Raw genomic sequence first — 26,523 nt, forward strand, 5'->3', positions numbered from 1 at the left:
GTGATGATCTTGCTGGTAAAGATGGACCGTCTGAGAGGTTAGGTCACTTGCTCAAGGTCACACAGAGAGACTGGCTGGTTTGTGATCTGAACTGATCCCAGTTCAGTCTGGGAAAGGCCAGCTCCTGAGCCCTTGTTTGTTCCAATGAAAGGATCCTCCCACACTCTCCTAAGCTGAGCCCAGGCCCTTGCAGTCTTGGGTGGGAGTCCAGAGTGCAGAGCTCTGACTTGTCCACAGTTGTATTCCCAGAGCCCAGCTCTCAGTGAATATTTGAAGATCTCCAGGTTTCTCCTCAACAACCCTTTCGTCACAGGTCTTCCTTCCTTCATGGCCAGTAATCCATTTACATTCCTCATCTCTCCAGTCTAGAGAGGCCAAGGCTTAGAGAAGTAACCTTGGCTAGTGAGTGGCAGAGCCACTAAAAGGTGCTGCTAGATTCCAGGTCTGCTGATTCCTGCCTGCGTCTGTGTGATTTTTATGCAAGTCTGAACCTGGCATTCAAAGCACTTCTTCAGAGTCAGTTCCCAGCTTCATACTTGATCCTCAGATCTCGAAAATGAGATGGTAATAACGCGTGGGGATGAAGAACCCAGACTTTGAAGCAGAGAGCCCTGCTTTCAAACCCAGACCTGCTCACTTTACTAGCTGTGTGAGTTTTGTAAACTCTCTGAACTTGGGTTTTCTTGTCCCATATCACTCACTTCATAAGACTGTGGGGAAATCTCATGAGATAATGCATGTAAAGCTCTCAGCACAGAGCATGGTTTACAAGGAACCCCAGGAAATGGCAGCTGTGGTTACATCTCTGACCTTATCTCCAGTGCACAGATCCCTTTACTCCAGTCTACACATTTCACTGGTCTATCATGGCTCAGTTTATTTTTAAAATTTTATTATGATTGTGTTATGTTATTTGAATGAAAATAGACTTTATTGCCGAGGGATTAAAACCATTTGAACATGTATTTTTCTATATAACTTATCACAATAAGTCATATTGTGATCAGTGTTCACTAAAATATTAATTTTCATCATTTGCTTCAATTCATGTCTTCTTGACCAATTCTTTTGTTTCCTTCTCATATATTGTATGCCACACCTTTCAGGCAATGAAGAATTTTTTAAACACCACAGCTAAGGACTTGAACATTCATCTGCAGGTACTTATATGCTTGTTATTAATACATGCATTTATGTTCTTCATGGTTTTCTCACAGCCATCCTCTACCACAAGTTTTTGGAAAACATTTATCATGACAGCCTTCACTCACCTTCAACTCACAGGCTCTGTTTCACCTTGAAGAGTCTGGTGACTGGCCTCCAGGTGCTGCTGCCCTGCCCGCACAGCTGATGGCGCCTCTGGCGACTTCTTTCCTCAGCAGCCAAATGGGGAAAAGCTTCATGCCCTAGTTTAAATATCACCTCCTCCAGGAAGTCTTCCCTGCCTGCCTCCCGTCTCCTAGTCAAAGTGCTTCTCGCCCTTTTCTGGACCCTTTGTGTGTTCTGCCTCCACAAACAAGGCTTTGTTTATCTGTTAGGTTCTAAGCCTCCTCCAGGGACCAGGTGGCACCCCTCTCTGAGTGCCCCTCAGCATCTAGAGACTGGCTTGGCATGCAGAAGATGGATAATAAATATTGATTAAATGATTCACTCATCTTCCCAGCAAAGACTGGCAGAAGTTAATGAGATCTGAAATCAGAGGCTCGGCAAGCCCAGATTCAAGTCCCGCTGTCCAACTTCCCGGCTGAGAACCTTCAGAGAGGCTGCGACTCCACCTCTCCACAACAGTTTCCTCAACCATCAAATACAGGTGCTTCCACTTGGCCGGTGTCACTAGGCTCCAGGTATATTATTGGCTGCTGATGATGTTGATGATTGCTAATATTTATGGAACCTATGGTGTGCTGGGCTCCAAGCACTTGGGCCTCTTTTCTGATTCTCGTGACACCCCTCTGAGACAGGCACTGTTATTACCCCCATTTTACAGATGAGAGAACCTGGAAGGAATTGTGGCAGAGCAGGTTTGGGGAAGGAACAGGGCCCCAGGGCCAGGAAGGGAAATGGGGGTGGTAGGGTGGGGCTGGGATGAAAGAAGGTAGCCAGCAAGGGGGCCATGAGCCAGCTCTCTGCGGCTGAGTTTCGGGCAGCTGGGGCTGCCTTTAGAGTTTCACTGCCTGGGAACTAATTCCTGCCAGAGGTGTGGGATGCCAATCTGCAGTCTGTCGCCCTGAACTTGAATACCTGCCCCTTCTGTTCCTAGTGTAGGGCTCTTAGTCAGGCTGTCGGATCTCTCCGAGCCTCAATTTCTTCATCCTTGAAATGGGTATGGCAAAAGTGACCTTTTCATTCAAGATTCAATGAGGTGTTGGATATAAGGGGTGCACAGCAGGTATTTAATATATTTTCACTGAGCTTTGTGTGAGTGAGCAGAGAGACCTTCACAAGGAACTAAACTAAAATACTTGCAGTTTTCCATTCACGTCCTATACTTTCCTGTTCCCCAGCCTTGACTTCCATGGCTCCATATCCACAAGGCCCCTTCTGCCTGCCATCCCCACGTGACAGATCTGACCCATCCTTCAAGGTCCAGTTCAAACAGTGGAGTGGCAGGAATAGAGTCTGAGTAAAACTTCCACCGACCCATGCTTGTTTTCATCTTCATGCCCTCTCCCTGAGCATGCCAGGTACATAGTAGGTCAGCAGTAAGTGATGATGGTGTTAAGAGTGCACGTCTCCTGAACACTGCCTCAGTGTAAAGCACCAACCAGCCACTTTATATGCATTATTATTTTTTTAATATTTATTTAGTTTTGACTGTGCTGGGAGTTGGTGATGGACAAGGAGGCCTGGCGTGCTGCAATCCATGGGGTCGCAAGGAGTCGGACGCAACTGAGCGAGTGAACCGAACTGAACTGTGCTGGGTCTTCATTGCTATGTGCGGCTTTCTCTAGTTGAAGGGAGCAGGGGTTACTCCTAGGTGTGATGCTTAGTCTCATAGTGGTTTATCTTGTGGAGGAGCACCGGCTCTAGACACTCAGGCTTCAGTAGTTGCAGCTCATGGCCTCTAGAGGGCGGGCTCAGCAGTTGTGGTGCATGGGCATAGTTGCCCTGCAGCTTGCGGGATCTTCCTGGACCAGAGACCAAACCTGTGTCCCCTGCATTGGCAGGTGGATTCTTAGCCACTGAACCACCAAGGAAGTCCTACATGCATTATTATATTGAAACTTCCCAACTACCCTACAACACTGTACAATAAGGGCATGTGTGCATGCGTGCTAAGTCGCTTTGGTCATGTCTGACTCTGCAATCCTATGGACTGTACTCTGCCAGGCTCTTTTGTCCATGGATTCTCCAGGCAAGAATACTAGAGTGGGTTGCCATGCCCTCCTCTAGGGTATCTTCCTGACCCAGGGACTGACAGAGGCTCACATATGTAAGGAATTTGAGCTAGGGCTGGTTAAAGAGGAAAGTGGAAGTGTTAGTTGCTCAGTCATGTCCAACTCTGTGATTATAGCCCACCAGGCTCCTCTGGGCATGGGATTCTCTAGGCAAGAATACTGGAGTGGGTTGCCATTCCCTTCTCCAGGGGATCTTCCTGACAGAGGGATCGAACCCAGGTCTCCTGCATTGCAGGCAGGTTCTTTACTATCTGAGCCACAAGGGAAGCCCAGTGGTTAAAGGGGAAACAGGATCTGAACTCAGATCTCTGTCTCCCAATACACTGAGCTATTATTTTGAATGAAGAACTCAATGCTGGAACCAACCCCATTGAAGGAGGGTATGTTCTGCCAGTGAACCCAGCGTTCCAGTGCTGCATACACTGTTGCGGGTGGGAAGAGTGTGCTCACAACTATCAATTGCTTTATAATTACCGATGTTTAGCCCCATTTTCCAGATGAGGAAGCTGAGCCACAGGGGACGTTAAGAGAGGCTACACAGCTGGTAAGGGAGGCAGCCCTGTTCTAGCCAGAACCAAAAGCCCTGGAAAAGTCCCCAAAGCAAAGCAAATTTTCATTTCAGCTGTTGGACCTCATCCCTGGTGAATTTTCCTATGAAAAATGCCTCTGATTCCCTCTTCTCAAAGCCCTACTTATCAAAATATAAAATGCTTGATAGAAACTTCCCAAAGGCACAGACCTCTTGTTCTGGGGCTCCCAGTGTGTTATCTGTTCACAAAAATCCAAAATCAGACAGAAGCCAAGTTAGAACTGTACATAGGAAGGGGGGGGGAAAAACCTCTGCTCTGTCATATTTGTACTTTTCTGTACAGTCTTTTTCAACTATTCTAAAATAAGCACATATTACTCATCCGGTAAAGAATCTGCCTGCAATGCAGGAGACCCCGATTTGATTCCTGGATTGGGAAGATCCCCTGGAGAAGGGAACAACTACCCACTCCAGTATTCTGGCCTGGAGAATTCCATGGACTGTATAGTACATGGGGTCACAAAGAGTTGGACACGACTGAGCAACTTACACTTTAACACTTTGGTAACTGGAGAGAAAACGTTATTTTTAAAAGGGGGGTGGGGAGCTTTCCTGGTGATTCAGAGGTAAAGAATCTGCCTGCCAAGGAGAATGCGTTCGATCCCTGGGTGGAGAAAATCCCCTAGAGAAAGAAATGGCAACCACTCCAGTATTCTTGCCTGAGAAATTCCAAGGAAGGAGGAGTCTGGTGAGCTACAGTCCATGGGGTTGCAAAAGAGTCGGACAAGACTTAACGACTAAAAAGTAAGTCATTTTTTTTTTTTAAAGCAATAAGCAAGACAGTGTGGTACTGGCACAAAGACAGAAATATAGACCAATGGAACAGAATAGAAAGCCCAGAGATAAATCCACGAACCTATGGACACCTTATCTTTGACAAAGGAGGCAAGGATATACAATGGAAAAAAGACAACCTCTTTAACAAGTGGTGCTGGGAAAACTGGTCAACCACTTGTAAAAGAATGAAACTAGAACACTTTCTAACACCATACACAAAAATAAACTCAAAATGGATTAAAGATCTAAATGTGAGACCAGAAACTATAAAACTCCTAGAGGAGAACATAGGCAAAACACTCTCCGACATAAATCACAGCAAGATCCTCTATGACCCACCTCCCAGAATATTGGAAATAAAAGCAAAACTAAACAAATGGGACCTAATGAAACTTAAAAGCTTTTGCACTACAAAGGAAACTATAAGTAAGGTGAAAAGACAGCCCTCAGATTGGGAGAAAATAATAGCAAATGAAGAAACAGACAAAGGATTAATCTCAAAAATATACAAGCAACTCCTGCAGCTCAATTCCAGAAAAATAAATGACCCAATCAAAAAATGGGCCAAAGAACTAAACAGACATTTCTCCAAAGAAGACATACAGATGGCTAACAAACACATGAAAAGATGCTCAACATCACTCATTATCAGAGAAATGCAAATCAAAACCACAATGAGGTACCATTACACACCAGTCAGGATGGCTGCTATCCAAAAGTCTACAAGCAATAAATGCTGGAGAGGGTGTGGAGAAAAGGGAACCCTCTTACACTGTTGGTGGGAATGCAAACTAGTACAGCCACTATGGAAAACAGTGTGGAGATTTCTTAAAAAACTGGAAATAGAACTGCCATATGACCCAGCAATCCCACTTCTGGGCATACACACTGAGGAAACCAGATCTGAAAGAGACACATGCACCCCAATGTTCATCGCAGCACTGTTTATAATAGCCAGGACATGGAAGCAACCTAGATGCCCATCAGCAGATGAATGGATAAGGAAGCTGTGGTACATATACACCATGGAATTTTACTCAGCCGTCAAAAAGAATTCATTTGAACCAGTCCTAATGAGATGGATGAAACTGGAGCCCCTTATACAGAGTGAAGTAAGCCAGAAAGATAAAGAACATTACAGCATACTAACACATATATATGGAATTTAGAAAGATGGTAACGATAACCCTATATGCAAAACAGAAAAAGAGACAGAAATACAGAACAGACTTTTGAACTCTGTGGGAGAAGGTGAGGGTGGGATGTTTCAAAAGAACAGCATGTATACTATCTATGGTGAAACAGATCACCAGCCCAGGTGGGATGCATGAGACAAGTGCTCCGGCCTGGTGCACTGGGAAGACCCAGAGGAATCGGGTGGAGAGGGAGATGGGAGGGGGGATCGGGATGGGGAATAAGTGTAAATCTATGGCTGATTCATATCAATGTATGACAAAACCCACTGAAATGTTGTGAAGTAATTAGCCTCCAACTAATAAAAAAATTAAAAAAAAAAAAAAAGCAATAAGTTGCTGCTTCAGGGAAGCAGAGAAGTTCTATTGATAATGATATTTTCACTGGAAAATTGTTGGAATGTGAGGTTCAGGGGTTCTCTGGACTGGCACATAGTAAATACTATATGAGTATTTGTCAAATAAATAAAACTCTGGGCCCTGACATTCTGTAAGCTGTGGCCTCTTGGGCATATCATTCCTCTACTCTGGACCTCAGTTTCTTCACCTGAGAAACGGGACAAATCATGGCTTCCTCATATAGTTACTATGATACTTGAAGAAAATCCAGGCTGGTACATGAATGTGTTGTATATGTGTGTGTTGGGCATAATATTACCAAAGTGAATTGAGAAGATAAAAGATTTGAATGAACAGTCCTCCAGAGAATATATATAGAGGCCAGTAAGCATATGAAATGGTGCCCAGTATCATTAATCATTAAGGAAATGAAAATCCAAACCACAAGATTCACACCCTCTAGAATGGCTGTAATCAAAACGAATGTTAGTAACAAGTTTTGGCCAGGATACGAAGAAATTAAAACCCTCATATATTGCTGGTGGGAACGTAAAATGGTGCAGCCACGTTGGAAAACAGTTTGGCAGTTCCTCAAAAAGTTATACAGGGCTACCATTATTGTTGTTCAGTTGCTAAGTTGGGTCTGACTCTGCGATCCCATGGACTGCAGCACGCCAGGCTTCCCAGTCCTTCGCTATCTCCCGGAGTTTTCTCATATTCACGTCCATTGAGTCAGTGACGCCATCCAACCATTTCATCCTCTACCACACCTTGCTTTTGCCTTCAATCTTTCTCACCTCAGGGTCTTTTCCAATGAGTTGGCTCTTCCCATCAGGTGGCCAAAGTGTTGGAGCTTCAGCTTCAGCACCAGTCCTTCCAATGAATATTCAGGATAGTTTATGATATGACCCAGGGATTCCACTCCTAGATATATACCCATGTTCATACAAAAACATATGCATGGATGTTCACAGCAGCAGTATTCATAACGAGCAAAACATGGAAACAACCCAAGTATCTGTCAGCTGATGAATGGGTACACAAATGTATATCCACCCAAAGGAATATCATTCAGTCAAAAACAAATGGAGTACTGCTATCTGCTACCACATGCATGAGTCTTGAAAACATTATGCTATGAAAGAAACCAGACACAAAAGGTTACATACTACATTATTATATTCAGGTAAAATGTCTAGAATAGGCAAATCTATAGGGACAGAAACCATTCTGACATAAGGATGTTAGTGCCACGCTTCTCCAGTGGAGACAGGCCATAAGAGGATGCTTTTCGCGACCCCCACACATGCACAGGGCTTCCCAGGTGGCTTGGAAGGTAAAAAGAATCTGCCTGCAATGCAGGAGACCCGGGTTTGATCCCTGGGTTGGGAAGATTCCCTGGAGAAGGGAACAGCAACCCTTTCCAGTATTCTTACCTGGAGACTTCCACGGACAGTCCACGGGGTTGCAAAGAGTCGGACACAACTGAGCGACTAACACTTTCACCTTTTTCACAGGGACAGAAAGTCGATTCGTGTTGCAGGGGCGGGGGCGGGGGCGGTTGGTTTCATCCTACAGATGAGGAAACTAAGGCTCAGAGAAACAGAGTTCCGCTATGCCCACCTATCTGGTGACTTTGGACTGGTGGCTTCACCTCTCACAGCCTTAGTTTTCTCAACTAAAAAATGGAGGTAATGATGGGCACCTGAGAGGGTGGTTGCCCACCTTCAAATTAGATCATGTCCCTTCTCTTTGGCCTTTTCAGGTGGAAGCTGGTGGGGTTGAAGGGGTAAGGCTGCCACCTAGAGGTGAGCTCTGGTACCTGCCAGAAGCCTGCAAAGCTATATAATACCTATTAACCAATGAACCAACCCCCTACAGACTTGGGGCGGAGATAAAGAATGTGAAAGATGCAGCCCGCTGGGAAGCCCAGGGCTACCAGATTGGCCAAATGCTTTCCAGATGTTTCCAGGCTCTGAAGATGTTTTTCACAGATGTTGGGTCTTGTGGTCTCACTGGAGGAGGGCAATCGGATTCAGGTCCCAGTAGAGATGCCCAGAGGAGTTTGGGGAAACACGGCCTATGAGTCCTGTGATTATCAGTTTATTCCCTCCTTTTCCCAAAGGAACTCTTTAAAACACACACCTGGTCTTGTCACTCTCTAGCTTATGATCTTGCAAATAGCTCCCCTGCATGGCCCGGCCAGCTCACCCCCTGCAAGCCCCTCAGATTTTCAGCCTCCTTCACACAAAAACCTGAGGCTTTGATAAAACACCCTTCTCTCGGCACTCGCTCTGACCTCCCTGCTCTTTCTGTTAGCCCACATTGTTCTCTCTGCTTGGGCTTCTCTCCAACTCTCCCACCAGAAAAAAAAAACACACACAAGTTTCTCAGATACACAAGTCATAGAGAATGCTATATATACCCTCTATGCACAGGTGATCTCAAACTACACTCGATAAAAATGGGTGTATTTTCTATCTACAGATGGATGGTTAAAGGGGATGTGGTACATGTATACAATGGAATATTACTCAGTCTTTAAAAAGAATGAAATAATGCCACTTGCAGCAACCTGGATGGACTTTTTGAGACTATCATAATAAGTGAAGTAAGTCAGACATAGAAAGACAAATACGACTTCATTTATGCAGAATCTAAAAAAATAGATACAAATGAACTATTTACAAAGCATACACAGACTCATAGACTTAGAGAATGAATGTATGGTTATAGTCGGGGAAGCGGGTTAACTGGGGGAGGGATAGCTTGGGAGTTTGGGACTGACATGTACACACTGGTATATAATACTTAACATAGATAGCCAGGGACTTGCCTGGATCTCTGGCAGTCCAGTGGTTGAGGCCCTGCAATTCTACTGCAGGGAGCATAGGTTCGATCCCTGGCCTGGGAACCAAGATCCCACATGCTGTGCAGGGAAGCAAAAAAATAAAATTAAAAAAAAGATAAAAATAAAATAAATAACCCACAAGGACCGACTGTATAGCACAAGGATTACTCCTCAATATTCTATAATAACCTAAATGGGAAAATAATTTGAAAAAGAATAGATACATGTATATGTATAACTGAATCACTTTGTTATACAACTGAAACTAACACAGCATTGTTAATCAACTATCCTCCAAAATAAAATTAATTTTTAAAAAATGGGTGTGTTTTAACCCTTCAGCTGAATAGAACTGAAACCTGGGACAGCAATATCAAAAATCCAGATCAACTACTGACATTAAAAAAAAGACTCAGAACTGTTTTGAAATAAACAAGACATTCAGTCTTTGGAGTCTGAGTGGTATTGGCCACACTATGAGTGTGGGTGGTGATAGCTTAGAGCACCCATTTCTCAGATGCTAATTCTGACCCCTGCTCCACACTTCCTGTAGGGGATCTCAGTCTCATCATTTCACATTGTAATTCTGTTCTGTCCCTCCCCCCAGATTTAAGTCACTCCTTGTCTTCTTTATTGTCGCACCCCCATATTCAGCCCAGTGTTCATTGCAGAGTAGAAGCCCAAGAACCGGTGGTTGAAATGAACTTAGTGGAAGATTTTTGGAATAGTTGAGAGGCCACTCCCAGTCTCTTCCCAGAAAAGTCTCTGGCCACTGTCAGAGGCTCTGTGACTCTGCAAACCAAAGAGACTGCAGGGACCAGAATTCTCAGATATCTCCTCCTGGCTTGTTGACAGAGTAGCATCTCTCTGCCCATCCCTCTGCCCCCATGATCAGCCCTCCCCAAAAAGGCAGATAAAAAAATGATGATAATAGTAGCAAAGCAAGTACATTCACACCTCAAATCCACTTTAGTTACCGTGATAGTCCTAGGAGGAAGCCATGATTAGCCCCACTGTACAGGTGAAAGAGGGGCTTCCTGGGTGGCTCAGTGGGTAAAGAATCTGTCTGCTAATGCAGGAGATGCAGAAGGCGTGGGTCAATCCTTGGATCGGGAAGATCCCCTGGAGGAGGGCATGGCAATCCACTGTTATTCTTGCCTGGAGAATCCATGGACAGAGGAGCCTTTTGGGCCACAGTCCATGGGGTCATAAAGAGTCAGACAGGGCTGCAGTGACTGAGCTCACACACACGCACAGATGAAGAATTCAGTGATACACTTGAAGGCACACAGCTTAAGAAGTGTCAGGGCACAGGATTTTATTGATCATGTGCCAATCACTGTTCTGAAGGTTTATAGATCTTATATAATCCTCGAAACATCACTATGAAGTATGTATTGTTATCACTCCCACTTTACAGATAGGAAACAGACTCAGAGCTCAGATACTTTTCCTGAGATCATCGGGCTGGTGATGCCTGGTTTTGAGCCAGGGCAGTCTGGAGTCACCCTCTCACCCACTCCGCTAGCTTTGTTTCCTTCTGCAGACCATCTGAAAGCCTTGGCTTCAGCGTGTGTGAGGAGGGTGAGAACACCCACATCCCAGAGTGGTTGTGAGGATTAGATCAAATGTATGCGGGCAGCTGGAACACACTAGATGCCAAGGAAAAAGAGGTAACAAGTTTGGCCACTCGAGTCGAAACTGACAATTGCAGCAACTGGCCACCAGGGGGAAGTCACGCGCCGAAGACCTAACACCTTCCCGGGTCCTGGTTGACCGTTGGATGGTTAAGAATTCTGTTGAGACCTTCTTTTCCCTGTGCCCGGACCCTGTGATCAGTGACATCTTGCCGATGCAGAACCTGGTGGAACTAACCTTCCTGCAGATGAAATGAGGTATAGACCTTAAACACTTCCAAGGCCCCTTTGCCAACACCAGTTCTGGGAGGATGTATGCTGGGGGGAGCCTAGCTGTGTCCCATTTGGGGGTGGCCATGGAGGGGGCAGCGATTACTAGCTATGCCCCTTCTGCTGGAGGCTGGGCTCCTGGAGCCACAGCTGCAGGGTGGAGGGTGACAGGAGGGGCTTTGGAATTGTCTCCCTATTGGTTTCCATGGTTACAGATTGATGCAGACAGCCCACTAGGCTGGGTCCTTTATCTGTATTGTCTCCTGGGGAGACAATGGGCTTTGGGGATTGGGGGGCCACTCCATGCAGATCACTGCTGCAGGAGGGCCCTCCTGGGCCCTGCTCTGTGAACCCCTTGACCCCGGGGTTGCTGGGGCTGAGAGAGCAGAGCATGGGGGTCAGCCTTGGCAATCACTCCCTGCTTTAGGGTCCAACACTACTGCTAGAGATTTGGGAGCGGCCATCTTCGGGGCCCTGAGATAACAACGCGGCAGAGGTCTCGCAGTACCGGATAAAAAGCACACATTTTAGAATCAGCCCTGATTACATCATGATTCCAGCTTGGGAAATAACTTTTTACCTGCCTGAGTCTAAGTTTGCTCATCTGGAAAGTGGAGGGGAGCACCGACTTCATAAAATTTCTGTGAGGCAGCATCAAGCACAAAGCCCGGTATCTAGAGACTCACGGAGTTCCTAAGCTCCGAGGGACTCAGAGCATGCCTCGGGTCGTAGGACTGGCTCTCTCTCAGTCTGTGGCCTTAGCCACGGCCCTTCCCCTCTCAGGGCCTCAGCTGCCCCATGTGTGGCTTGGGGACTTTGAAAGGTTTATAAAGAATGAGATGAGATGATAAGAAAATGCTTAGAAAAATAGAAGTCAAACCCTAACACACCACTCTGCTTCCAGGACTAACAGGCACTTGGAATATACAACACATGATCACCGGAGCATGTGACATCCAGACGAGTTGAATCTTTTGTGCTATGGCAGAAAGGAGAGACTATTTAGGAGGCTGGATATGGAGGGTCTCAGAATCAGGGAATTATTCCAGGAAGATCTGCCACCCTGGTCAAAAAAAGAAACAAAAGCACAGACAGGGAATTCCCTAGTGGTCCAATGGTTAAGACTCTGCACATTCACTGCCAAGGGTGAGGGTTCCATCCCTGGTGGGAAAATTACGACCCCCTCACAAGCCAAGGGGCATGGGCAAAAAAATAAAAATTAAAAAAAAAAAAGCACAGAGAAATGAAGGGGCTCAGCTCTCTGCCACCCAGTTTAATCACCTTGTTCTGTCATCACCTTCCTCTCCAAGGAAAGGGTGTGTCTAGGTGGGGAGGAAAGGAAGGAGTAAGGGAAAGTTACTGTCATTTATGGGACACTTTTATATGAGGTTAAGTTGATCATTAGCCCCATTTTATAGATAAGGAAACTAAATAATGCTATTATGGTTATTCAACTGGATTGGCCAAACAATGTATGAGGCCCAAGAATAAAAATAATTTGTCTGCAGGATGGAAGACAGAACTTGCTCAAGAGAAAACTAAAACAATTCTCAGCAGAGGGAATCAAAACTTTTAAGTGTCTATCACTCATCCTTCCATTAAGATGCACTCATCCGAGAGTCTTGCACAATACAAGTGTGCAGGAAATGAAAGTTCTTATCACCATAAACGCTACTATTAAATTTATTACTACACATTCAACGCAGGAGATACAAAGGCAAATAAAACTCCCTCCTGTCTTTGAGGAATTCAGCCTACTGAGAGGGAAGGAGGGTGCAAAAAATCATCTCTTACACTTATTGGACTTGACAGTAAGCACTTTTGACAGTAAGTGCTTTGTAAAAGTACAAAGCACTTTTACATACACCGTCTCAACTGAATTCTCCAAACAACCTCATGAAGAAGGCATTTTTCCCATGTTAGAAATACAGAAACTGAGGCTCAGTGAGGTCCAATGACTTGCCCAGACATTGTAAAATATGAATAAAATAGGAAAGAAAATAATTTTAGGAGGAAAACCACCTTTATTGGATTAACAGATGTGTTTAAAAAGCAATAAAGGGTATTAATTACATAAGGCACCCAGATCATAACCTTGTTTTATTAAAGAATATAAACAGATAGCTCTTACTGAGTTAAAAAACCAACATGCTTTGAAGAGCTCTCATCTGGAGCAATGACTATGCGAAGGCACTTTTTGTGCATCTCTCTAATCCTCACGACCTTGAAAGGTCCGCCCCCTTTCACAGATGGGAAGTCAAAGCTCAGAGAGATGAAGTCAAGGGCCCAGGGTTGCACAGCAAGGAGGGGAGAGAACCAGGACTGAGACCTGGGCTCTGATACTCAGGTTCAGAGCGGGAGCCAGGGCTTCCTCCCAGGTCAGGTTTTTTATTTTTTATTAATTACTTTTATTTCTTTATTGGAATATAATTGCTTTACAATGTTGTGTTAATTTCTGTTGTACAACAAAGTGGATCAGTCATATGCATACATATATCCCCTCCTTCTTAAGCTTCCCTCCCACCCCGCCTCCATCCCATCCACCCAGGTCATCACAGAGCACCGAGATGAGCTTCCTGTACTTTATAGCACCTTTCGTTCTGATTGAAAGAGTCAAGACTTGGGCTTAGGGTGGAGAAAGCCTGGTGCTCCCCAGAAAGAGCACTGAATTGATCTGCCGCCAGAGAAGGCTATCATATCCTAGGTGGTCTGGCCCCACCTGACATCTTGGCTTTTTGTTTTATTGTTGTTTTTATTTTACTTTTATTGATTTATAGTTGACTTCCAATGTTTTGTTCATTACTGCTCTACAGCAGAGTGATTCAGTTATACATATATATACATTCTTTTTTATATTCTTTTCCATTATGGTTTATCATACATGCGTGCTGAGTCACTTCAGTTGTGTCCAGCTCTTTGTGACCCATGGACTGCAGCCCACGAGGTTCCTCTGTCCATGGGATTCTCCAAGCAAGAATACTGGAGTGGGTTGCCATGCCCTTCTCCAGGGCCAGGTCAGTTTTGCCAAGGAATTCTCCAGCTGAGAGGTCAGAGTCACCAATCTCCCTTCACAGAGGACAGTGAGTGGGACAGAGCATGCGGGCCACTCTTCAAGGCAAGAGGGCTTGTTTCAGCTCATCATGTGTGTGTGTGAGTTCATGCACATGCGTGTGCACACACAGAAGTGTGGCTATGTGTGAAGTTCGTTAGGCTCTAGATCTCACAAAACTATGATAAAAATCTGTACATCTTCTTGAAATGCCAATTTAAAATAATTGAGACATTAAGATTTTGTATAAAAACACAGATGGCTATAGAATGCATGGGAACCCAACCTTCAGAGTGTGGTAAGATAATGAATGACAGGCAGCATTTCGGGGTCCCTAGTATGTGCCAAGCGTTAGACCGAGTGTACTCTGGTAACTGATTTAATCCTCACACCTGGGAATTCCCTGGCAGTTCAGGGATTAGGACTCTGCTTTCACTTCTGGGGGCCTGAGTTCGACCCCTGGTTGGGGAACTAAGACTCTACAAGCTTCATGGAGTGTCCAAAAAAGAAAAGTAAAAAAAAAATCCCAACTGTCTGTAGTGGGGACTTTCATTATCCCCATTTTATAGGTGCAGACACTGAAGATGAAAGAACTTAAGTAGTTTGTCCAAGTTCACACTCTAAGTGGGGGAATGTGGACACACACAGGCATATCAGAAGCCAAATATTGTTTGTTCAACTGGAAGTCTACAAAAAGATTCACAATGAGGGTGATGACAAAGTCACAGGTGGCTCCTTGATAAAATCTTGATAAAATTATAGGGGCTGCCGATTTCAAGCAGTTCATCTGTGCCAGGGACTCTGTTGTCTTACTTAGTTCCCTAAACAGCCCTATGAAAGAGGTACTACTGGGAGCTTTAGAGGAAAAAATGAGGGGACTTCCCTGGTGGTCCAGTGGATAAGTCTGTGTGTTCCCAATGCAGGGGGCCTGGGTTTGATCCCTGGTCAGGGAACTAGATCCCATATGCCGCAACTAAGAGTTCGCATGCCGCCAAAGACCTGATTCAGCCAAATAAATAAATAAATGTTTAAAAAAAAAAAAAATGAGGCTGAGAGAGGTGGTGTCCTTTAGCTGATCACACAGCTAAGAAGTGGCAGAGACAGGTCTGTCTGATCACAAAGCTCGTGCTCCTCTGATTTCACTATGTTTGGCCTCCAGGTTCTCTGGCCTCTGAGTCATGTCCATCCTATCCCAACCCTGACCCCTGTTCTCTTCTACAGAGGGATGCGCTCACCAGCGAGCTGGTTCTGTATCAGGCGGAGCCTGGGTTCAAAGTTCTGACTTTCCACAGTTGAAAACACCTTTGTCATGAAATGATTACGAATCCCAGTGATGAGAGAGTAGTAGCTGGGCGAAGGGAGATGGCAATGGCAACCCACTCCAGTACTCCTGCCTGGAAAATCCCATGGATGGAGGAGCCTGGTAGGTTGCAGTCCGTGGGGTCGCACAGAGTCGGACACAACTGAAGTGACTTAGCAGCAGCAGCAGCAGCAGCTGGGCAAAGACTGGGAGCACGAAGATCTGGTTTTTAATCCCTGGGTCTGTGAGGGGGTCTTTTCACATGACACTGGATGCGTCACTTATGCCCTCTGGGACTCAGCCTCTCCATCTGTGAAATAGGACCATTTCTAACCCCAACTGTAACTCACTGAATGCCTCCCTGTGCCGGCGGGCCTCTTGGCGCTCTATCTTTAGTTCCTCACTAAATCCTCAGCAGGACTCTGCGGTGGCTCCAGGCTGGTTTTCTGAGGCTCAGAGAGGTTAAGGAGCTTGTCCACGGTGGCACAGCCTAGGAGTGGCGATGCTGAATTGCAGCCCTGCTTTTTAAGTCCTTGCACTGTTCCTCAAGGCACCGAGCATCCTGTTGATCACATACTTCTGCGTGTGTGTGTGAAAGGCCTCTGAAGAGCACACCTGCTGGACAGGCAGTGCTGAGATGCCATGGATGGATTATGCCAACAACTCTGCCACCCGGAAAGATGAGGGAGGAATTATGTGAGGAGTCTGACAACCATGCCCAACAAGCTCTGTGGCTGGGGGCACCCAGGCCCACCAAGTGCCAGGCGCTTTATGTGTCGTCTGCTTTAATCATCACAGCAAACTTGTGAGGGTAAATAACCTACCTCTAATGGATGGAGAAGAGATAGGCTACCCACTCCAGTATTCTTGGGCTCTCCTTGTGGCTCAGCTGGTAAAGAATCTGCCTGCAATGCAGGAGACCTGGGTTTGATCCCTAGGTTGGGAAGAGCCCCCTGGAGAAGGGAAGAGTTACCTACTCCAATATTCTGGCCTGGAGAATTCCATAAGCAGTATAGTCTATGGCATTGCAAAGAGTCGGACACAACTGAGCAACTTTCACTTTTCACTTTTCTGATGGCACAGCTGATACATGACAGAGCTAGGTTTTCCACCAGCATCTGTCTGATTCCCAAACTCACAGAAAGTACAGGAGGGCTGTGGGGGGTGGGTAAGGCCAATTCTATATGACCACTGGTTAGTAGAAAGTTTTAGAAGAGCTGCGTTGGCTCAATGGTAAAGAATCCGCCTGCCAAAGCAGGAGACTCGGGTTCGATCCCTCATTCGGGAAAATCCCCTAAAGAAGGAAACGGTAACCCACTCCAGCATTCTTGCCTGGGAAATTCTATAGACAGAGGAACGGGGAGTGGGGGCTACAGTCTGTGGGGTTGCAGAGTTGGACATCATTGAAGCGACTTAGCACACAGTACAGCAGACATCAACAAGACAGGATGTGGAAGCTATGTTTGGAGACCTGGGCTCTGATGCTTACTCCAAGGTGATCTTTGGCAGGTCCCTTAATATCTGTGAGCCTCATAGGGGTGAAATGGAGGCAGCCCCCCAGGATCCTACAACCACATAGACTAAAATCCTGTGTACCAGGAAATGGTCTCTTTGAACACTTTCTTGCTGCTGTGTTTGAATATGGAGTCCAACCTGCCCAGGGAAATGTGATTGACAGGATGCGGGACCAACATTTAGGCCCCTCAAGGCCCCCACTGGATGAACCCTGGATGGAAGCTGAGACCATCTCTTCACACATCTGGACCCACTGCAGGGGCCCTGGTGGGGAAAAGACATGTGAGTCAGGGTGTGGGTGGTTCTGGGGGGGCTGTCTGTCTTGATGGTCCCTAAGTCTCTGATCCTACCCACAAAACCTAGAGTGGCCTAGTACCTGGTGTCTTGAAATCACTTTTTTTTTTTTTTTCCAATGTTAAAAATGGAAACAATACCTGGTTCAGGAAGAACCTGGATCAGTGAGTGGGCAGGTTATTCTGGTGAGTCTGCCTTAGGTACCCTCACTACCACACAACACACAATTTTAGCCCCAAACCGACCAACTGCCAGCTGGCCAGCGACCACTTCGACTTAGGGTAATGAGTTCCATATGTTTCCATAAGAACCCAGCTAAGCTTTTCCCCAGCAGTTCTTAAAAAGTGTTCTCTCCTCTCCCCAGCTTCGCCCGGCCACCCTTGTTTCATTTGCTCCTAACAAGGGCGTCAGGGAGGGGGCTGGGTGGCAGTGACAAGGACACAGTGTTTCAGGGAATCACCGGGTTCCCACTTCTCGTGTCCAGCTCCTCAGCTGGGTGCTGTGCAGTCCACTCGCCCCTGGCAGTAAGAGCTAGGTGAGTCCGGAAGACTCTCAGGGCCTCAGCTGCCCATCTCTAAAGTGGGAATAACAATCCTTGCTCAGGGTAGGCAAAGGATCACAAAGAGTGCCCTAGCTAGAAAGGTAAAAGACATGGGTTTCTGTCTTTATTTTTTGGCCATGTTTATGGGATCTTAGTTCCCAGTGAAAGTGTTGAGTCCTAACCACAGGACCACTAGGGAGTTCCCTTGAGTCCTGTCTTGACCACGAACTTGCTGGGTGTCCCTGAGCAGGCTTCTTCCCCTCTTGGGCCACACGTGTGACCTCTAAGAGCCCTTCCATCCCCAACAGGCTTTAGGTTTGTGAACAAAAGGCAGAAGGTACAGGGAAGATCAAGGTACCTGTTCCCCACGGGTGAGGCCAAGTGTGGGGGGGTCCGTCAGAAGCCTAAGGCCTCCTTGCCATGGCCAGTGTTACCGTCAGTTTGACCACGGGTCTGCCCCCGCCACGGTTTTTTGCCTCCAGCATCTGGCACAAGGTAGGAGCAGGGAGGTGTGGAGGGCAGGGAGTGTCCCAGATGGAAGGCCAGCTTCACAGTCTGAGTAATGCCAGGGGGAGGCTATGACCAGCCCCCAGCTGTGGAGGGATCGGAGTTCAGAGAGCTACAGCGCGCCCCGACTCCCCACTGCCTTTATCTGGCTTGTCAAAGGCAACCACCAAATCCTAGTCTCTGGGTGACCTAGTACCCTGATCCACACTGTTCACTGACCCTGCCCAAGACTGACTCACTGACTTTGGCCACTGATGCTACTATACTCTGTCTATTAAGCCCTGCCGTAGACTGACCACTGCCAACTTCCACCCACACTATCTCCAAACCTTGCCACAGTCTGGCTAAAACCCCAATTCTGGCCACACTCTGACCCCTCACTCCACTTTCAGACTGACCCTTGATTTCGGTCACAAAGTGATCCCCTGACCCTGCCACTGACTGACCCTTAACAGGAGAAATAACCAGAGAACAATTAAATGCTAAACTCGGAGTGAAACCGGACATCAGAGATAGAAGAGTCTGGCGGAGTTGGGAGGGAGATCGGGCGGAGGGCGGAATCTTCCCGGAGGACCCCGGTGGGCCGGGGGCCCGCACTCGGAAGGTCGGAGAGGCCTCGTGCGGGGCACGTCGCAGGCGCTCGAGGAATGCAAGTTGCCTGAAAAGAATGAAGGAAGGAAGGAACGGGGTGCGATCCAGGGCGGTCGCCCGGCCCGGGCAAAACTGCCGAGGCAGGAAGCGGGGTGGGGGCGCGTCGAGGCCGTCGCGGTCCGAGCGCAGCTGGGGGCAGCGGGAGAGCGATCGGGTCAGCAGCTCGGGTGGGTGGGGGTGGCCCGGCACCCCGCCCCCAAAGCCGGGAGGCTGGGAACCGGGAGGCCGCGCTGCTGGCAGAGCGGCAGGGGCGCCGCGAGGCTCCGGATGGGCTGGGAGCCCCGCCCGCAGGCTGCGGAGGGAGCCGGAGCCAGAGCGGAGCCAGAGCTCAGACATCCGGGCGCCAGCGAACACCTGCGACCGGCCCCCAGGGCCCGCGGGGGGGAGCGCGGGTCGCAGGGCCGGGGGCGGGGCAGGGGCGGGGCTATCTTGGCCCCGCCCAGTCGGGCTCCGGGCCACGTGGGCCGAGGCCCCACCCCTGCCCCGGCCTCCTGAAGCCTTGGCGGGGAGCGGAGCGCCAGAGGCAGTTCTGCTAGAGCGAAGCGAGGATTTAGGATGTAGCCCCGGGAATGAGACGAGTGCCAGCCAGCAGTGAGAGATGATGAGGTCGAAAGACAGCCACTGGCGGTTGTCCGGCACATCCACAGGAGAGCTGTCACTGGTCTTCTCGGACAGGGCACCGTCTCTGGTTTCTCCATGCAGGAATTTGAATCCTTGCTTTGTCACTTAGGAGCTGTGTGGCCCCGGGCAAGTTACTTCATCTGTTCTGAACCTGGTTGTTTTTTTTTTTTTTTTTTTACAAAGTAAAAATCCCTTCCCAAAGTCCGTTTTTCAGAGCTGATCCAACAGTGAACTGTTAAGACTCAGTTAATGGAGAATCTTGCCTTTTCAGGGAGGCTGGTAGATGCTTTATGCATCTTTAATCCGAAGCACAGACCTGCAAAGGAGGCACCATCATCCTCTTTTCACAAATGAGAGGGAGACCTGTGGTGGGCCTAGGTCTTTCATTCAGCAAGCGCCTACTGGGGACCAGATATGTGCCAGGGGAAGGGAATGGAGAGGGAAAAGATTGAACGTGGACTTTGGAGCTAGGTGGTGCTGGATGCTGCCTTGCTGTGGCCCTTCCTTGCTATGTGACCTGGATCAAGTTATTCAGCCTCTTTGAATTTGTTTCATGGGAATAATGAAACGTGGCTGGGTGGTGGTGAGGATTAGAAAAATGTTAAGATGAAATAGAGCCTGGCACCTGGTAGGCATTTGATAGGTGTTTATGACACAAGACAACTCTCCTCTCAGAGTTTTCTGACCTAGGGCCAAATTGCTTTCACTCTCTAATGACTAATGAACTGGTGTGCTGGTTCCAGCTTTTGTCCCTGCCACCTGAGCAGTTCAGTCTCCGAGGACCATACAGGCAATTTCCTTGGAATTAGCTTAATAATACCTCGTAGGTGTGTGATGCATTTCAAAGAACTTTCCCACCATTATCTTCTGTCCGGGGAGGCAGCAATGCAAGAAGCACCAGCTGCTGCGCAAGGGAGGAGAGAGGCTTGGAGAGGTGAGGTGGCTGGCTCAAGGTCACAGGGCAGATGAGCCATCCAGCGCTTCCTCGCCTTTCAGTCCCGCAACTTCCGAGCAGGAAGCGGCATGGTGTGGCAGAAAGGGCACAGGGCGTTGAGTTCAGTGCCTGGCTTTGCTGCAATTAATGGTTTAATGTGGGGCCAGGTGCCTCAGAACTGTATCAAGAGCAGCAGTCTCGCACAGATGTGGACACTGAGGCTCAATAGAAACAGTCCCTAGCTTGCAGTCAAACAGCTAGCATGCTGTTTGCACCTTTGTGTGGCTGACTTCAGAGTCAGCACAGGACACCTAAAGAATGATCCCAGGTAGACCCGGCCTGGGTCTTGTACTTACTGGGTTTGAAGCAAAAGTTCCTCACATGGGGACTGAGGGCTCTCCCCAGGGCATTGGAGGTTTGCTTGGCCATGCGTGCATCCTCAGTCGCTCAGTCGTGTCCATCTCTTTGTGACCCCATGGACTGTAGCCGACCAGACCCCTCTGTCCATGGAATTCCCCAAGCAATAATATTGGAGTGGGTCGCCATTCTTTCTCGAGGGAATCTTCCTGACACAGGGATTGAATCTGTGTCTCCTGTATTGGCAGGCAGATTCTTTACCACTGAGCCATCTGGGAAGCCCTATTGCTTTGGCAAAATGGTGTGTGAGTGTGGATTTTCTGAAGAGTATTCATACCTTTCACCAGATCTTTGGAGGAGACCAGGAAACAGGTTAAGAACACTGGTCCATCAGGAGGGTGGTTCACAAAGACAAAGTTTGCCTCCCCGTCACATGCCCCTGTTCACCCTTGCAAATTCACCAGGGTTAAGGCATGAAAGGTGGGTGATGACGTGACCTGTTTGTTATGAAATACTGAAGTAACTAATGCCAGGTGCCAACACATAAATGAGATCATATCATAAACAGGAATCTAGTAAGACCAGGCACCTGGTGGAACCCACCTGGGGAACTGCCAGATCGAGGTTGGGGTGGGGAAGCAAAGGAAGATGGCATGGCTTGGGAGTCCTGCCCTCTGCCTGACTCTCAAGCCTGGCCCCATGGAATAGCCAGTCGCAGATCCTGCTCCTTTCCACTACAGTCATGGTCACTGTTGTTCAGTCACCAAGTTGCGTCCGACTGTTCATTACCCCATGGACTATAACACACCAGGCTTCCCTGTCCGTGGTCATTGTGGTAAAGTTTAAGATCCCATTTCTGCCTCTCGAGGGACTGTGTGAACCTGACTCCAACTTATTATCCACTGAGCCTCAATTTCTCCATTTCTGAAATAGGGCTAAAGATGCTTACAGAGGAGACTCCCACTGGAGATGTTATTGGAAGGATACACCAGGAATGAGGAGACTCCCACTGGAGATGCTATTGGAAGGATACACCAGGAATGAAGGCTGTAGTGCTGTCTTCCTCAAACTCCCAGTCTAGGCTTAGTCTTCAACTACCTGGTGGTAGAATTTATTCCCTTATTTCCCAACCAGCACCAAAGTCCTTCTGATCAGAGTAGTTGATCAGATTTGAGGGAAGAGACCCTCTCCTATTTTCCCCAACTTTGGAAGTCCAAGAGGAAATAAACTAGAGAACGTGAGGCGGGAAGTAAACCAAGCCCAATGATCCATTTATTCATCTCTGAAATGGATCTATCAGCACCATGCCTGCCTGACAGGTGAGGGTCCTGTTTCACATCCCCTGCTAGAGAAACATCATGATTAATGGCATTAATGAGGACTGCCATCTGCTAGTTAGCAACACAGCTCTCAAACGACCTAAGAACTGGGACTCAGGAGAGATTTCTATCCTAGGCCCCCAACTTGCTGGGTGAGCTCCTTCCAGTCACTTTCTCTCTCCAGTCTTCCCTCACTTGTAAAGTGAGGCAGGGCAAGGCTCTTCTCTGCACCCAATGCGTGTGGGGCTCCCCCATGAGCCCTTTCTACTTCCCCCTCTTCCCCAGGCTTAGCTGGGCATTCTCCCATCTCCCTTTTAAGGGAATAAGCAAGTTTACTTTTCCTAAGTTCCAAGAAAGACATGAATTTATTCTCCCTAAATCCAGCTTTGTGAGAAACAGTGTTAGTACTTAAAGGAATCAAATTATAAACACAAGTGTTTAAAAACCGTTTATTATGCAAAATGTTAACTTTTATAAAAAGTTTAATATACATCGCATGGTTACAGAAAGTCACCTTCCTGCAAAAAAGGTACAAAAGCTAAATACTCTATTATAGAGTTCATAATCAGGGCAACAGAGTCTTTCTCCAAGGAGACCAGAAGACCAGCTCTACCGCTGCCTTGGCCAAGGCAGAATTTGGAGAACAGCCAGCCCCCACCCCCAACCCCATACACCTCCACACACTGAAAGACAGTCTTTAAAACTTGGGAGTGGGGTGAGGGCTGGGGGAGGTTGCCCAGCTGGTGCCCAGAGCTAGCGCTGGCTCTTTAGGCCACCCAAGTTCACAGTCCTTCGCTCCCGGGCGCAGGTCCAGCCTCGAGGCAGGGGTTTGGGGAAGTCAAGTGGGCAGGGCAAGGTTGAGGCCCATCCATGCCCTCGGGCTTCCGGCCGTAGAGGGTCCCGGGGTCCCGGACGGGCGCCAGCACCTGCGTTCTGGGCGGGGGAGGAAAGAAGACCAGGGAGCCGTCAGTTTCCGCCGAGCGCGCCGAAGCGGGGGCCGTCCGCAGACTGGCCGGCGCCAGGGAGGAAACTTGGTCTCTACCTCCAGCTGATAACTCCGCGCCCCACACTGCCCCCACCCAGTTGGCGCCGAAGGACCACAGGCGGAGCTTGCACCACCCCTCCCTCTTGGAAGTGACACTACTTGGGAGGGGGCTGAGGAAAACGCGGCTCCCTTTACGACTCCAAGCCACAAACAGACTGGTTATTTTATTTAGCCGGACCTGCGTCTATAGTTTCGCGTCTTTGGCCAATGGGGGAAGACCGTAACAACGTGCACTTTAGGTTGAAACGAACTCTGGATCGGAATTGGTTCCGCCATTCATTTGATGTGACCACAGGCCAGTCACTTGCGCCTCTCTGGCCTGAATTTCCCTAAACCGAGGGGGCCGCGGCAATCCTTTAAAAGGTCTACCAACTCTAAGTTCTGCCATTTAAGCACCAGCCGTCCCCCTTCCCCGCCCCCGAGAGATTCGGCTTGGATAACTCACCTGGAGGCGCCAGGACGGGCCAGGTCAGTGGCAGAAGCTCCTTTGGTCGTTGGAGATCACAAGTTCCGGAGCGAGCTCGGCTGTCTGAGAGAAGGAAAAGGGGGGAAGGGTTTACCCACGGAGTTTGGAAGGTCCAGGGGTCCCCGTAGCATCCCAGCCTGGAGCGCAGCCCCGCCCCAGCTCCCGAGCACGCCCGCGCGCACCTGGATGGGAAGATGCGGGCCGTCTGGGGGCCCAGGGGCCGGCTCGGCCAGGACCACCTGCAGGTCGAGGATGTAGTCGATGACGCGCTGCAGGATTTCCACCTGGCTAAGCTGAGTGCCTCGCGGGACTCCGGGTACCAGTTCCCTCAGCCGCGAGTAGCAGTGGTTCATGTCGTCAAGCAGGCTCAGCGGCTCCTCGGCGGCCGGGCTCTTGCCACGGCCCCGCGCGATGGCCAGGCTGCGTTCCGACAGGCAGCACACCGCCTCGTAGCAGCCGCGCACCGGGCTGAGCGCCTTCATACTGAGCAATGAGGTTGGGAAGTGCTGGAAGGAAGGAGAAAGCCAGAGACCCTCTAGAGCAGCCTGCAACGCGCGCACGCTCTCCGAAGTCTGCACTTATAGAGTCGGCCTGGAGGGTACGCCCCTTTATGCAAAACATCCCGCCTTGGCCCCGCCTCCGCCAACCCTGGGCGTTCACAACCCGGGTAAATTGCAAACAGGCTTCCTCTGGCCGGTCTGACGCCGAATACCGCGGAGCCGCGGATTCAAAGAATGAGGAAGCGCTGATACTGGGGAGAGGCGGGCCTCTTTGCCAGCAAGGATTTAAAAAAAATCACTTAAAACCATTAACTTTTAAAAATTTGCCTTTTCCTGGCAGCGCCCCATATCTTCGAGCTCCCCTGCCCCCTTGCCAGTCCACCTACAGCCCAATACTGGTTCGAACCCATAGTCCTCCGAGGTCATAAATCCCTGAACAGCAAAGCTTTTTTTTTTTTTAAGCAAAAGATTTTTCAAGGGAAACTTGTAAGGAATTAGTGCCGCCTTGTTCCCCAATTTGCTGTTCGTCTGACCTCCAGACTCACTGGCGTCAGGAATTATCTTGTGACCAGAGGGGGAAAAAATTAATTGCGGTGAAGCTGAGGTTACAATGAAGAAAACAGATTTGGGCTAGGCGCTGAGATTGCAGAAGGAGGAGGGGAAGGGGGTTTGAGCAAAGAACACTGTTTGAGCAACAGGGAGAAAGAAAAAAAAAAAAGGCTTGAATTGTGCTTTTTGCATGGGGAAGAAAAAGAGCTCCCACCCTCTGGCCTCATGCATTCCATAAGGAGCCAAATATATGCCCAGTTATGTTTTGGAAGTGAGTTTGATTAGAATTTTGGACAGGGTTTTGAATATGGAGTACAGATGGGCTGATTTCTAGATAACCTTTTTAGGAGCTCCCTTTGGGTCAGTTAATATTTTTTTAACTCTCCCTTCTCCCTCCCCCCAACCCCACATTCTCCACACACCTCTATGCAGAAAACAATAGTTTGGTAATTTCATCACTCTATTGTCTGTCTCTTTCTGCTGTGGGAGGGCAGGCCACCTGGACTTGATTATTCTTAGCCTTGCTGAAATGGCTCCAGCTCTATCTGAGAGCCCCCAAGAAAGGACTGGGGGACAGGCGAGTAAGCCCCATATTGCAATGGGACATTGCATTCTTTGCTTGTCTTCTTGTCATTTCCAAGGGTTTTGGGGAAAGTGCAGCCTCTGAATGCTGGTTTCTGTCTTGGGAGTGACCAGGTGGGATCCCTCAATGGTTGCTTCCCTAATCAATCAGTTGATGAATATTTATGGAGTTGCTTTCCTTAAAACAGTGACTTCTGCTCTCAAGGATCCCAGAATTTGGGGAGACAAAATTAACACCGGAAACAATTAAGAGTTCTATACTGTGTGGCACTGATTAACAGGACAATGGGAGCTCAGAGCTCAGAGCTAGGACAATCTCATAGTGAAACAGGACACTAGACTGGGAGTTAGGAGTCCTGGATTCAACTTCCCAGCCTTGCCAATAATCTGTCCTGTGATCATGGACAAGCTCAGGTACCCTGGCCTTGGTTTCTTGTGAATAAAGTGGGGAAATGGCGCTAAGTGGTTATTTGAAATCCTTTCCAACTCTAGAAGTCTGATGCTTTATGAAATTTGGACAGGCAGGTGTGGGATGGTAAAGGGTCCAGAAAGGAGTTATAAAATATTTCCAAGGTCACACCACAAGTAATGGCAGAGCCAACCCCAAAGTCTTTTTTTTTTTTTTTTTGCTGTCATACCACAGGAATCTGTATCCCAAGTAAAAGGTCTTCAAAAGATTTCTTCCTGAAATATGGATGTTTTCAAGGACAGTCTCTTTAGTATAAGAGGATGAAAATATCCTGTGAATGGACAGATCAGTCTATATATACTACAGAAGTCAACTGGAGAGCCTGTCAGCTATTTGGTCTCAGGAAAGGAATATGGTGACTATAAGGACTCCTGCATGACCGAAAAGAAAACCTTTTCGGTCATGCAGGCCTCCATGGTTTGTGCAAAATAGTCAAGCCCAGGTTCTGGAAAAAATCATGGCCTTTGGGGCTAGGCATTTTTATGTTCAAATTTCCATTCTTTTTTAGTTAACCTGTGAGTTTTGGGTAAGTCACGTCTCTGTGCCTCGATTTTCCAATTTATAAAATGGAGCTAACTAGATCTACCTCCTTCCTTCCACAAATAATTATTAAATGTCTCTTCTCTGCAAGGCGCTTAACATACTGACTGCATCACGTCCATTAGTCTCCTTGGTGCCTGAGGACTGGTTGAGTGGATGTGAGGGCAAGTGACTGCTGAGTGCATGTGTCTGGTTGAGTGGTCCGTGCTTAGTCCACAGGTCCATAAAGA

General features: G+C 48.0%; 1 protein-coding gene across 1 annotated transcript; it reads right to left on the reverse strand.

Moving 5' to 3' along the window:
• Positions 1-22,577: 22,577 nt before the first annotated feature.
• ID3 (inhibitor of DNA binding 3, HLH protein) lies at positions 22,578-24,499 on the reverse strand. Its single transcript, XM_043445696.1, has 3 exons — positions 23,836-24,499; positions 23,633-23,716; positions 22,578-23,075 (listed from the first exon to the last, which is right to left on the reverse strand). Exons 1-2 carry the CDS (start codon positions 24,133-24,135, stop codon positions 23,657-23,659), a joined length of 360 nt encoding a protein of 119 aa, XP_043301631.1. The 5' UTR covers positions 24,136-24,499; the 3' UTR covers positions 22,578-23,075; positions 23,633-23,656.
• Positions 24,500-26,523: the final 2,024 nt, after the last annotated feature.

The sequence above is a fragment of the Cervus canadensis genome, chromosome 24, assembly GCF_019320065.1.
Source record: "Cervus canadensis isolate Bull #8, Minnesota chromosome 24, ASM1932006v1, whole genome shotgun sequence".
In the NCBI taxonomy this organism is placed as follows: Eukaryota; Metazoa; Chordata; class Mammalia; order Artiodactyla; family Cervidae; genus Cervus; species Cervus canadensis.

What these genes read in the sequence shown, in the direction of transcription:
- ID3 (XM_043445696.1), bottom strand. Translation starts at nt 24,135, where the DNA reads ATGAAGGCGCTCAGCCCGGTGCGCGGCTGCTACGAGGCGGTGTGCTGC. An exon ending in GCCCGCATCTTCCCATCCAG is followed by an intron (nt 23,717 to 23,835) that starts GTGCGCGCGGGC and finishes TCCTTCTCTCAG; the next exon opens with ACAGCCGAGCTCGCTCCGGA.